Consider the following 14,062-nt stretch of genomic DNA (forward strand, 5'->3'; position numbering starts at 1 on the left):
CAAATCGAGATATTTATTTTTTTTGATAAGGACAACATTTTCTTTCATCCTTGGTTGATTTATGGACTTCTTCCAACCAATACTGGAATCAACCATTTTTCCCCTTAACTTCCATAGTTTTTGCACTCATTTCCTTTGATACCAATAATTCTTTTACAAGGAGTCAATCCACGGTGCATTTGGTTTGACTCACAACACTTTTTGGCGAATATTTTGACATTTTCTGGTGTTTGATGCAGCAGAAAACCTAAGCCAACAGAAGGTCAACAGAAAACTAAGCACGATGGATGAAACAAGTTTTACGATTTTAAATCCCCCTCCCCCTACAGGCTCTAGGAAAGATCCTTACCGTGGATAACCTCAGGAAGCAGCATGTCATTATGGTGGACAGATTTTGCATGTGTAAGAGGAATGGAGAGTATGTGGACCATCTTCTTCTTCATTGTGAGGTGGCTTCTATGCCATTTAGATTGCCTTTTTCAGTCGTTTTGGCTTGTCTTGGGTTATGCCTAAACGTGTAGTTGACCTGTATGCTTTTTGGTAGACTACCAGTAGTACGCAAAGTGCGGCTATGTAGAGGATTTGCCTACATGCCTTTCATGGTGTTTATAGAAGAAAACCAATGACACAAGTTTTGAGAACTATAAGAGGACTTTGGAGGGGATCAAATCATTTTTCTTCAAAATTTTGTATCTTTGAATAGTTGTTTATGTTTCTCCGTTGTCACTTACTAGTGATTTCCTTATCCCTTTTGCTCCTTCTAGCTAGGTGCATCATCTTGTACACTTCCTGTGTACGTAGGGGCACCTTTACACTTTTAATAATAATTATCGATTACTTATTAAAAAATAAGTCCCACTCCCCCAGACTTTGCCCCTCCATCATGGCCAAACTCGACCCAGCTCAAACTTTCTTAGTTGCACTGGTGACAACCTCAACTACTTTGTCTCCCTCTCCATCGAGACCCAACCTTCCTCCAATCATCAAAGTGATCTTGTTCCTTATCTTTCTTCATTTGTGTGCTTAGGGTGAGAGGTGGGTCTCTTGGCATCTATAGTTATAGTGTTCTAGATTAAGAGAGATTGGAGTAAGGAGTTGGTGACATTGTAAAGGCATTGGGAGATCAACATGACCTTCAAACCAAAGGGGTCGCCATCATGGCTAAAGCTAGCAAGGTTGATGACGTTGTCAGTGTTACCACCTTTGTCGACATCTACAGTTATATTGTTCTAGAATAAGAGAGATTGAAGTCGGGAGTTGGTGACATTGTAAAGGGATTGGGAGATCAACACGACCTTCAAACCGAAGAGTCGCCATCATGGCTAAAGCTGGCAAGATTGATGACGTTGTCAGTGTTACCACCTTTGTCGACATCTACAGTTATATTGTTCTAGAATAAGAGAGATTGAAGTCGGGAGTTGGTGACACTGTAAAGGGATTGGGAGATCAACACGACCTTCAAACCGAAGAGTCGCCATCATGGCTAAAGCTGGCAAGATTGATGACGTTGTCAGTGTTACCACCTTTGCCGACAAATAGACTAAGCACCACAACAAACACAGTAGGAGTTGTCAACAAAGGCCACATTCTTGCAATGAGGTCCAAGCTAGACACATGACCTATGGCAGTTTAGTTCTCATATCTCAGTTGCGTACTTGCACATGGCCTTTTGTCAGTCCCATATGTAGTGCTTTTTCACTTCAGAACTCGAGTTTTCTTTTAAGAAAATGATGCATCCAATTGGCAATTCGGGTTACGAATTGCATCCACTCCGTTTTGCTTTTGGTCAGAACGACATCTTCAGCAACAACTTCTAATTCATTTGAGGTCTTGATTCGAATCCAAAGCAATTGTTGTTCTATTGGGAGCTTGAAGTAAGGGGTTTTAGGGCATTGAGGTGGTGATTAGAGGTTTTGCTTCAAACAAAGAAATCATTGCTTGATTGCGAAGTCGAACGAAGGAATTTCAAAGGGTGAAGTCAACCTCAAAGTGGGTGCAGAGGAAGAGGTTTGTTAAGCCAAGGTGGTAGAGCTTAATGATGATGGCAAAGCCAAGAAATCCAGGATCGCTGGCCATGAAAATTTTCATCAATGTTTTGACAAGGGAGGAGGAGGAGGCCAATCCTTTAGAAATTATATGGTTAATGATTTTCAAAGCAAGCTAAACAATGGAAAATGTTCTTAAGATCATTTTCAAGATTTCAGCCAAACTGTGAAAATTTTACAACTTTACCAATAAATGTCTTCTACTAGAAAACTTTTTGGATAAAAATTGCTTTACATTGAAATAAGTTAGAGCCTAAGTTACTTTCATTTTGAATATGTTGCATCATAATAACAACATTTTCCTCCATAAAGATAATCAAAATTCTACTAAAAAGCCCAATTGGAATTCAAAACACAGTTCTAATTTTGGCCATATTATACAGTGCTCGGGTAAGTGGGAAGGGGCTCTCAAAAGAAGATATGAACATTACAATGAGTCACAGACATGTACAGGCTCCTTCAATTCACGTTTAGAGTGTCTCTCTATCTCCCCCCACCCCACAACACCCCCAAAAGTTGATTCACATAAGAAAAGCCAAGTTAACAATCAATATACTTACTGTTTGACTTCATAAACAAGATAACAGCTTAGCTTTCTTTTTTAATAAAACATAAAAATATAACAGCCTTTTCAGACTCAATTGTTCACACTGACATGATTATGTCCTACAAAATACAAGTATGAGCACCAACTCCCAACAATACCCAACATCAATTAAGAAAATAAAGCATTAAAGCTTAAACCTTGTAATAAGCTCAGATTTCTCGGCATCCCATTGAAGAACACAGAATTTGTATCTTTCTGTTGCAATAAATAGAAAATCCTGTGCCTCACCCTGTTCAGAACAAGTAATGTGAGTGCAGTAAAAAATAAAAAGTAAATCACAAAATAAATGTGTAGGTTCAGATAAAAAAAATTAATAGCAATGCTCACATGAGGGCGAAAAAGTTCAAGTGTTGCAATTCTCCCATATATTGGCACATCCAACATAGGCTGCACAAGAGAAATTTTAGATAAGTCTTAAGTTTTTAGATCTCGGTTCTAGCTGCCCGGGAAAAAATACTAATATTCATGAAAAGAAATTCATAGTCAACACGGAGAAGGAAGACTAAATGAAGATGAAACCACAAAGAAGTTGGACATTTAAATTTTCTTTATTAGCATATCACAGATAGCATATACCTCTTTTTGAAACAACAATTTGACCTGAGATCTTTGAGTGAGTAATCTAGATCGGTCCAAGAACCATAAGATTCTACGAACGATGAAAAACAACTCCATAATTTGTAGTTAGACAACCAAATATGTTGTTGTTCTAGTTCAAAACTAAAGGATCATTCACATATAGTGACATAAAAAACATGGTAAGCAATGCGCCAACTCCCTCCCAACCTCTCTCCTTCTTTTCACTTTTTGTGTGTTCCGGGAAATTACACTTTACACCTCTACAGTGAGGCCATAGAACATGGACACCTTGTGGTTCTATTTGTGACACCAAAATCCCCTTACAGTAAAGATTAAATTCCAAAGCCCCAAATACGAGGTGCAGATGATGTTCAAACTTCAAACCAATGGCATAACGTACACAATTGCTTAAACCAATGAAATAAGGTGGCATCACTTATCAATTTTATTTTTTTAATAAATATCACTTATCAATTTTTTTTTTTTGGATAAATAATTCAGTTATCAATTTTATACCATGTATAAACCATTATTCTCTCCATCCTTTATTCAAACAAGGAAAATATATTTTTCTTTTTCTATTTAAAACTTCTAAAATCATTCCTCCTCTTGCTTTTCCCGACAACCAAGTAATATAAATCAACTAAAATACAAATTAACAATTAGCTCAACACTGCCAAGAGAGAAAGAGCCCGCTCTTTACTTCATCAATGAGTGAAGAAGAAGAAACACAACATAGAAAACCCATAAATTTGGAAAAAATAAAGAAGTTAAGTATTTTTTTGTTTATCATCAAGGAATCCATAGTCTGACCATTGGTGAAGTTTGCTATTTGGAGGCCGTAGTAAATTTGAAAATTCATAAAAAAGTTCGACATGTAATCAAATTTCTAAACAATCAATTTCATTCTATTTATTTTTGAACTACCAGAAGAAAAATTGATGGCAAATTTTTTTTCTTTTTAATAAGCATAGAAATTTCAACCAATAAAAATAAAATAAAATAAAGGTAGATGGGAAATATATAATATATGCAAACCAAATTGCAGGTAAGATAAAAAAAATCCAAAGAATTCCATCTCTGATCTGCATAACCATCAAAATCCCCACCACAGAACTATCCCCATGATACAAAAGAATGCTGTATCGGAAATCCATAACCTAACATAATACAAAAGGAAATACTTCAAATCCAAACAATATACTTTTTTGATAAGTAATGTAATCATTAAAGAATGCAGTGGGGCACAATCTTAATACATAGGAAGTAAACAAGAGAACGCCTAAGCAGAAGAAAAAAATAACAAAAAAATCATTAAAGCTAGTCACTAAGGGAGCTAAAAATGCAGCAGTCTAAGAAAAGAGGAAATAAAAGAAAAAAAGACTTGAGCTCCTCCAATGTCCTTTCTTGGTTCTAGAGAGTTCTATCATTTCAATCCCTCCACAAGCATTACATAAGACAAGAAGGCACCATCTTTCATACAACAGCACTCCGAAAGCAACCACCCGCTTGTCCACCAACAGGCAAACAAATCAACCACCTAATTAAGCATAGCCCAGGACATCCCAAGATAGCATTCCATAAGGCACATGCAACCTCACAATGAAGAAGGAGATGGTCCACGAACTCCCCATTCTGTTTGTACAAACAACACCAATTGATCGCAATGACATGCTTCTTCTTAAGATTGTCCATGGTAAGAATTTTCCTTAAAGCTGCCAACCAAACGAAAAAAGCCACTTTTAATGGAAAATGTTGTGCTCTTACCAAGTATTACCACATGGAATTTCTGTAAGATATTACGTAGTCAACCTATATTTACAACTTTCACTCCACTGCACCTCGAAAGTTTGGGATTTAACAATTTATGCACATCTTATTAGCCCTTTGTCCTGACTTCAGAGTCCAGTTGATGGGCTTTGTCAAGTCTCTCTTTATTCCCCCGAGAGAGACTCCACTCGCTTCCGGGGACGTCGGAGAATGGGACTCCATTAGTCTGGTCAATGTACAAGTAGACGTTGAAATATTACCGGAGAGCTAAGGAAGCCAGAGGAGTTCCGGTGAAAGATTCTCTTCTTCTTGAGGCGGTGGAGTCTCTCAGTGCTCTGTTGGTGCAGTTTCAATCTACGCCAAGTGTTGGGTTCGTTGCACAGATTTCGTTAGAGGCTGCACAAATCTCATTGCCTCCATTTTCGGGATCAGTTCATGTAGAGGAAGCTGGAGAAAGTCACTTCTCTTGGGGTTGCACTAGTGAAATATGACTCAGCATTCTACTCCGGTGATGGGCTTTCTACAGCGGGGGTTTCTTATTCCAAGTCAGTCAGTGAAAGGTAGTTTTCCTCCCTTGCCCAAGATGTCAGTCGCTTCGCCGTCGACTATGGTTGTTAAGGATGATTGGGTGAAAGGGGCTCCCTCTCCTTTGGGTGGCTACACCTCTGACACCACAACTGCTGAAATGGGTGAGGACTTCAAGTTGACTGGATTGACCCAATCTCAAAAGTGGCCGGTAGGCTTCAGTTCGTCTGGGGAGATCATTGTGTGGGATTAGGGTGGCAAGATTTGGGATGGGGAGGTTGGTGATTCCCCTTTCCCACGGGATGCTTACCACCCAGACACGTCATTGGATTGGTTGATGGATGGTGAAGAGGACAAGGATCCGTCTTTGGCGAACTTAGAAGGCATTGAAGAGGATTATCATCGAGTTGTTAAGATAGCATGCCCTAAGTCTAAGGGTAAGAGGGAGCTATTGAATTTAAGAAGCTCCATAAACTATGGTGATGCTAGCTCTTCCTCTCGGCGCGGGAAAGGCTAGGCTCACGTCATATAGTGTCGTGTTTTTTTTGTGGGGTTCAGGTTTGAGGGCCTTTGGTGGGTTTGTTGGGTTTCCTTTGTGAGCTAGCTTTGGTTATCCTATGTAGTTTTTTTTTTTTTTGGTAAGTAAATATGATATAAAAGAGCACAGAGGGGCGCAACCCACATACACGGGAAGTATAAAAGAGAGCGCCTAAGAGAGAGAAAAATGAAAAAGGAAATCAGAGCAGGTAATCCCTATAGGAGCTAGCCAAGCGGCCATCCAGGAATACAAAGTAAAGAAGAAAAAATGATTCAATTCCTCTATAGTCCTAGTGGAGTCCTCAAAGCATCTAGCATTCCTTTCATTCCAAATACACCACATAATACACAGAGGGATCATCTTCCACACTACCGCGCTTTGAGAACGTCCTCCCAACCACCAGCAATCGAACAAGCCCCTCACCTTGCAAGGCATGACCCAATGCATCCCAAACCGATCAAAAATAGTATGCCAACAAACACTTGCGATCTCGCAATGGAGAAGAAGATGATCGACTGACTCTCCTTCTTCTTGCACATACAACACCACTCCACTACCACTAGGTTCCTCTTCCGCAGGATGTCGTAAAATTTTGCCCAAGGCCGCGGTCCACCTGAAGAAAGCCACTGGCATAGGCACCTTAGTACGCCAAATGCTCGTCCAGGGAAACACCTCATGGTCAAATTTGGACAATGCCTTGAAGAGAACTTAACCTCGAACTTGCCTTTCTTAGACGAAGACCATCGAATACGATCCATAGAACCTATGGATATCTTGCACGAGTACAACCGGAAAAAAGAAAGAAGAAATCAAATCCATCTCCCAATCCTGTACTGACCGCACAAAAATGACATTCCACTCAACAACCCCATTCCTCCAAATAAAGTTATCCTTCACCCAAGCTTCTTTATGTCTGGCTATGCTGAATAAAGACGGGAAAGCATGCTTCAAAGAGGAGTCCCCACACCAAATATCATGCCGAAAACGAACTTTCGAACCCACCCGCATGTCATAACGAATACCTTTGGCGAATAATTTCCAACCTTGACGAATGTGCTTCCATAAGCCCACACCATGGGAACCCGAAACCTCCTTTATGCAGCATCCACCCTCCAAATCTTCATATTTAGCTTTGATAACCTTATACCACAGAGCCTCGTTCTCATTCGCATATCTCCAAAGCCATTTACCCAGGAGAGCTTGATTAAACTGATGCAACTTACGAATGCCAAGCCCACCGTACCGAAGGGAACGACAGATTTGATTCCAATTTACAAGAGGCAGCTTAGGCTCGTCTCCCATCCCTCCCCATAAGAAATCTCTTTGAACTTTCTTAAGTCTTTTTGCTACACTCATAGGAATCGGAAACAGAGACAAAAAGTAAGTTGAAAGATTAGACAATGTACTCTTAATGAGAGTTAAACGACCTCCTTTAGAGAGATACATTCTCTTCCAACCTGCCATCTGACGCTCCATTTTTTCGATCACCTCATTCCACATAACCTTATCCTTATATCCCGCCCCAAGAGGGAGACCCAAATACTTCATCGTCAAATCCGCAACACTACACCCAAGGATATTAGCTAAAACCCCTATGTTCTCCACCTCACCAATAGCCACAATTTTAGATTTTCCAAGATTCACTCTCAAACCCGAAACAGCTTCAAAACATAAGAGAATGAGACGCACATACCGGATTTGCTCGATGGAAGCTTCACAAAAGATCAAAGTGTCATCCGCAAATAAAGAGTGAGAGACCACTAACTCCGATAACACCCTATTTCCCACCGAGAAACCAGTCAAAAAGCCTTGGTCAACCGTCGCATTCACCATCTTACTCAAAGCCTCCATAACAAGCACAAAAAGTAACGGAGAAAGAGGGTCCCCCTTGCTGAATTCCCCTCGAGCTATTGAAGAAGCCTTCCGGAGAACCATTCACAAGAATGGAAAATCTTACCGACGTAATATACCACTCTATCCACGCCCTCCACCTCTCGCCAAAACCACACCTATGCAGCAAATACAACACAAAGTCCCAATTCACATGGTTGTAGGCCTTCTCCAAGTCTAATTTGCAAAGAACACCTGACACCCCTGACTTCATGCGACTATCCACACTTTCATTTGCACTAAGAACAGAATCTAGGATTTGGCGACCCCCAATAAAAGCATTTTGAGAGTATGATATGATCTTACCCCACACAGTTCTCATCCTAATTGCAAGAACCTTAGATACAATTTTGTACACCCCTCCCACCAAGCTAATGGGCTGAAAGTCCTTCATCTCCACCGCATTTGCCTTCTTTGGGATCAAGGAAATAAAAGTTGCATTCAAGCTCTTCACCAACTGTCGTCTACAATGGAACTCGGCAAAAACTGCCATAACATCGTGTTTGACAACACCCTAGCAGGCTTGAAAAAAAGCCATGGAGAAGCCATCCGGACCTAGAGCCTTATCACCATCCATGCCTTTAACCACCTCTCAAACATCATTTTCCTCAAAATCTCTTTCTAACCACCTATTATCCTCCTCATCTATGGCCAAAAAAGGCTGGTTGTCCATTCTAGGCCGCCACGTGCTTTATTCTGAGTATAAGCTTTGATAATACCTCACAATATGATCTTTTACCTCAGCTGGATCATCAGATAGAACGCCATTAATACACAACACTTCCACACGATTGAACCTTCGATGAGAGTTAGCCATCTTGTGAAAGAAATGAGTATTGCGGTCCCCTCCTTGAGCCACAAAGTTCTCGATTTTTGGCGCCAATAAATTTCTTCACACAGCAAGGTGTTCTCCAATTCTTTCACCATATCCGCCTTTCGAACCTTCTCCTCCTGGGCTAGCCCTCTTACCTCTGCCAACTCATCCAACTCTTAAATACCTCCCAACAACTCCTTTTTCTTTCTCCCAATGTCCCCAAACACCCCCTCATTCCACTTTTTCAAATCCAATTTGAGAGATTTCAATTTCTTAGCAAGCACAAAACTAGGTAAACCCTCAAACGAGTAAGACCCCCACCAAGAACTAACCTTATCAATAAAACCTTCAGCTTTAAGCCACATATTTTCAAATTTAAAGCTCTTATTACCTCCACAAGGGGCCCCACAGTCCAATAATAAAGGGAAGTGATCGGAAATCAAGCGCTGAAATCTTCTTTGTGACACTGCAGGGCAGTGATCTTCCCAATCCGAGGAAATCAAGAAACGGTCAATTCTAGACCAGCTCTCATTTTCTTGATTATTAGACCACGTAAATTGACCCCCCATCAAGGGCATGTCCACCAAGTTGTTCTCTGAGATGAAATCCGAGAAATCCATCATGCTAGTGGAATAGTAAGACACATTGGAGCGCTCACTAGGGAACCGAACGATATTAAAATCCCCTCCAAGGCACCAAGGAACCTCCCACACATTCATCAAACCAGCCAACTCTTCCCAAAGAGCCCTTCTCTCCCCATCCTCATTCGGACCATACACCCCCCCAAAAGCCCACTCCCAATTGTCCTCCACATTTTGAAAAGAGCAAGCCAATGAAAAATACCCCACACACTCCTCCTTACACTTCACCACCCTCCTATCCCACATCAATAACATCCCCCCCGACAAGCCATTCGACCCTTTGAACTTCCACCCCACATGTTGGCCTCCCCAAAGACTATGAACCACCTCTCTGGAAATAACCTCCATCTTTGTCTCAATCAAACACACTACATCTACTTTCCACTCTTTCAATAGACCCCTAATATGCAACCTTTTTTTGAGGGCATTCAACCCTCTCACATTCCATGCAACTATGTTAAACTTCATGATCCACCAACGTGCCCCTCTCACCATCCATGAACTCCTTTAATCCTGTTGGGGCTGGAACATAGGCAGAGATTCCTCCCAAATCAGCAACACCCTGATTCCTAGAAGCTTCAATAGAGTTGAACAAAAACTCCAACTCCCCTTTCTTCCCTTCATCAGTAATACCAATTTTAGGGCAGAATTTGAGGCAATTATTAACTACCCAACTGGAAGACATCAACCCTGGCCCTAAATCCTCCAACCCAACAGAATCTGAGATACTTTCCTCTTCCAAACTAGAGCCAGGCCCGAAGGGCTCCATTGCTGGCATACACTCCACTCCTTTTTTTCCCTCCAGCCACTGCGGACTCGTACTGCTTGCCTCCCCCCGACAGAATTCCTGCGAACAGCTCCCCCCTACCATTCTTTTATTCCGACGAGAGGGTACTCCACCAAGAACTGATCTGCACCCACGCCCGTACCTGCCCCCACATCTTCGGTCTCCACAGTACACATCGGCAGGCTCTGGGTATGTTCCGGCCAGAATTGCGTCTCCGGCACCCTCTGGATTGATTCTGGCTTCAACCCCAGAATCTCTTTCCCCTACCCACAAGTCGCAATACTTTCCCCAGCCTCTCCGGTCTCCACAAGACAAATCAGCGGTCTCTGGGCATTTTCCGGCGAACCTTGCATCTTCGGCACCCTCTGGGCTGATTCCGGCTTCGACCCCAGAACCCCTTTCCCCTGCCCACAAGCCGCAATCGAGCCTACCGACACATCGTCCCAATTTTTTTGCCCAAAATTCCTTCTCCTATAAGTCAACAAACCCTTTCCCTTTCCGGTAGCCTGAGCCTCGATCGCCGACATGGTGGAGACTCTGTTGCTTGGCTTCTCACCGACCATAAACCCATTGCCAACCCATGTAGAAGTGCCGAAGACCTCTGTGAGTATACCACCTTCCGCTGATATAGCCCTCCCACCCACAGGTAGAACCTTCTCGGCCAGCAACGACGAGTTCGCTGATTGTGCCAAGTGTGATCTCAGCTCTAACGAATTCTCCTCAGCCTCCTCCCTGATTGCCACCTCAGCTAAAAGACATATATCTTTCGGTCCAACTCTACCTGGGCTATTGAAGCAGCCCGCGCTTGAGCCCAGCAATCCTTTGGGCTTAAAAACTACTCTTTTTTTCACCTTCATCTTGCTGTTGGGCTTTGAGCTCAGCCCACACTTTTCCTTTCCTTTCCAAACTGAACTTTGATGGCCTATATCTTTCTTATCTCCCTGCCCAAGCCCATTGCCCTCCAACTGCTTGAATACTCTGTCAAGTTTTATCAATCCCACGTCACATTCCCGTTTCAGACATCTCAAAGTCTCCCTCACGTTGAGGAGCTCGAGATGTACAGCAGAGTAGGTCTGCCCAGCATGGTTCACCACTCCCTTCCATCCCTTCAAGTGCACAGAAGCTGACGTCGACGCCTTCTGCCTTGCCGGCAATGAATTGAAACTTGCCGGAGCTCTTATCGGCGCCTCCATGCATCCTCCATTCTTCACGCTGTGCCTACTAGCCTCTATCGGACCTGTATCAGACCTCGCCGGCAAGGGTAGCTTCTTCGGACCCACCCCAGAAACACCGATAGCCAACGCCGAATCATGGGTCTTCGACAGAAACACCGCCTTGCTGCCATAATCTTGAGCTTGCCGCTTCCTGTATTCGGAGTCATCTTTCCGCTCCCTAGTCACCCTGGCCTTCGGTTCTAGGAAAGAATTGTAGCAATCCTTGGTTGACTTCGATGACATTCTCAGTGTTTCCGCATAGCTCCTTTTTTCCTTCACCTCCTTATCTCTCTTGTCTTCCCTGAATACTTGGTGCTCACTTACCCCTCGAGACTCACAGAGAGACGAGTTTGCCACTCGCATTTCCTCGACGAAACGATCCCACCCAAACCCACGACGTCCTTCAGGAATGATGATTGAGCCGCACCTCCTCCTTCCATCAAATTCCTCCACTGTCAGAAAACATCCATGCCTGTTTGAACATTTCTGAGCTATTATTCTAGGATACCCAGCTCTAGACTAATCCCAAAAAACTTCTGAATTATCCACAACCACCAGAGCCTCACCTATTCGCACCATCCACGCTAACTCGTCCTTTTTCATGAAAATGGACCTTTTGAATCTATTACTCCTCTCAAAATCCTTACCCCAGCTAAACAAAACCTCAAACTCCTTGGACTCCACTGACCACCTCCTCGAACCAGCCATGACACAACCAAATAACAGTTAATGGGGAAAGAAGCATAAAGAGTATATTCTTTCTTGAAGCGGAAAGAATATCCTATGTACTTTTTTTTGATAAGTAATATTGTATAAATAAAAATAAAAAAATAAAACGCAATGTGCCTCTAAGTACATAGATAGTATACAAAAAAAAAACCCACAAAATCCCACAAAAAGAAGACCCTATACCAACCCTAAAAACAAAAGAGTCCTAAAGAATCCAATACCCCAAAACACTCAAAAACCCTAAGCTCAATAGGCAAACCTACATCACCTTGCCAATGACCCTATTCCAGCCGTGGCCTCTAGCCTCAAAATTAATGGAGCATTCCAAAATTTTGAGCTCCCTCCCTTAGCCTTTGGAGCAGAAACGTCATTTTTGGGCTCCCGCTCCTCTTCAATGACTGAAAAAAGATCCAACAGTCTTTCCTTGTCACCTCCACAAGACAACCCCACAATGGGAGGGAACTTCACCGCACTAAGCGCCACCTCAGAATAGCCGTCCACCCCCTCCACCGGAGTTTCCGCCACAAACTCGGTCAGCAGCTCCTTGTTCTTATGCAACTGCTTAGCTATCTTATTCTTCACTATCCTGTGTACTTACGGGCGCCTCACGCTTTTTGTAGTAAAATATTTTATTACTTATATAAAAATAAAAAGTCTCTTTATTCCCACCTTTTTCACAAGATAAACACCAAATAAAACTTTCCATGGCATTTTGTGTGAAAATTGTTGGAGACAGATTGGTCTTGAATGCTTCTCATCAAGGATATGCATGCAGTACAAAGTGTTGAGTTATCCTCAAGTTCATGTGCTACGGCGGCTTTTTAGAATGATACTGGGTGCAATTAAATCTACAACACCACCGAGATTTAATAGCTTTATACCACATGATAACCTTACATTGAAAGTTGGACCTATTTCAAGATAATATTATTTTTATACCCATTCTTTTTTCTTATGTGTTGAAGTTGTTTCAAGACTAAAGATTAATTTGGCAAAATCAGAGATAGCTCTTGTTGGTGAAGTTGGACATATAGAGGAATTGGCTCGCATTCCTAGTTGTAGAGTAACTTCTTTACCAATGAAGTATTTGACTTTGCCTTTGGGTGTTTTAGAGCATTCACAATGGGCTCCTCAAATAAAAGCGAAATTTGAGGAGAAAATTCATTTTATCAAATTTAGAGAGGCACTTTTAAAAAGCATCAAACATCAAACTTTCTATACCTTTCTCTAATTTAATTAAATATTATTTTTTATTGTTTTAAACCAATCAGGGGAGTGGTCAATACAACATAAGCTTAAAAAATTATATAATTTTAGCTTTTTGGCTCTTAGAATGTAGAAAGCATGTCTAACAATAGTTAAATATAAAGTAAAAAAAGGAACTTGTTAAATGAATGTTTTCATGAGTTTTGTTAGATTTTTAGGGAAAAGCTAAATATAAAGAACCCATTGTGAATGCTCTTACAAGGCTATATTTATTTGGAATGGCATCAATGAAAAAATGGAAAGTTGGTTGGCTAGATAATATACGTTTATTTATCTAAGGGAGGCACACTGTCTAATTTGCCAACTTACTACTTGTCTCTTTTCCCTATTCCAATAGGCGTGGCTAATTGATAAACTTCAGTGAGGCTTTTTATGGGGTGGAATTGGTGGCAGGTTTAAATTCCACTTGGTTAATGGGTCAAAAATTTGTACCCCAATGAAACGAGTAGGATTGGGGGTTAGAAACTTGAATTAGTTTAATCGAGCCCTATTGGGTAATTGGCTATGGCACTATGCTACGGAGAGTGAGGCATTGTGGAATATGACAATTTAAAGGGAGGTTGGTGTTCCAATGAGGTAATGGGACATTTTGGAGTGGGGGTGTGAAAACATAGGAGAGGGTGGGAAAGTTTTTCAAAATTTGTTAGATTAGAGGTG

The 14,062-nt window shown here is 41.7% G+C and overlaps 1 protein-coding gene across 1 annotated transcript in view; it reads right to left on the bottom strand.

The window, feature by feature from the left end:
* The window catches only part of LOC132170216 (DNA damage-binding protein 1), a 34,859-nt gene that overhangs the window by 11,826 nt on the left and 8,971 nt on the right, over positions 1 to 14,062 (bottom strand). Inside the window, exons 3-4 of the mRNA XM_059581108.1 lie at positions 2,980 to 3,039; positions 2,790 to 2,881 (exon numbers count right to left, since the gene is read on the bottom strand). Of these exons, the coding sequence (XP_059437091.1) occupies positions 2,790 to 2,881; positions 2,980 to 3,039 (152 nt within the window). The remainder of the gene's footprint in view (positions 1 to 2,789; positions 2,882 to 2,979; positions 3,040 to 14,062) is intronic.

The sequence above is a fragment of the Corylus avellana genome, chromosome ca2, assembly GCF_901000735.1.
Source record: "Corylus avellana chromosome ca2, CavTom2PMs-1.0".
NCBI classification, from domain to species: domain Eukaryota; kingdom Viridiplantae; phylum Streptophyta; class Magnoliopsida; order Fagales; family Betulaceae; genus Corylus; species Corylus avellana.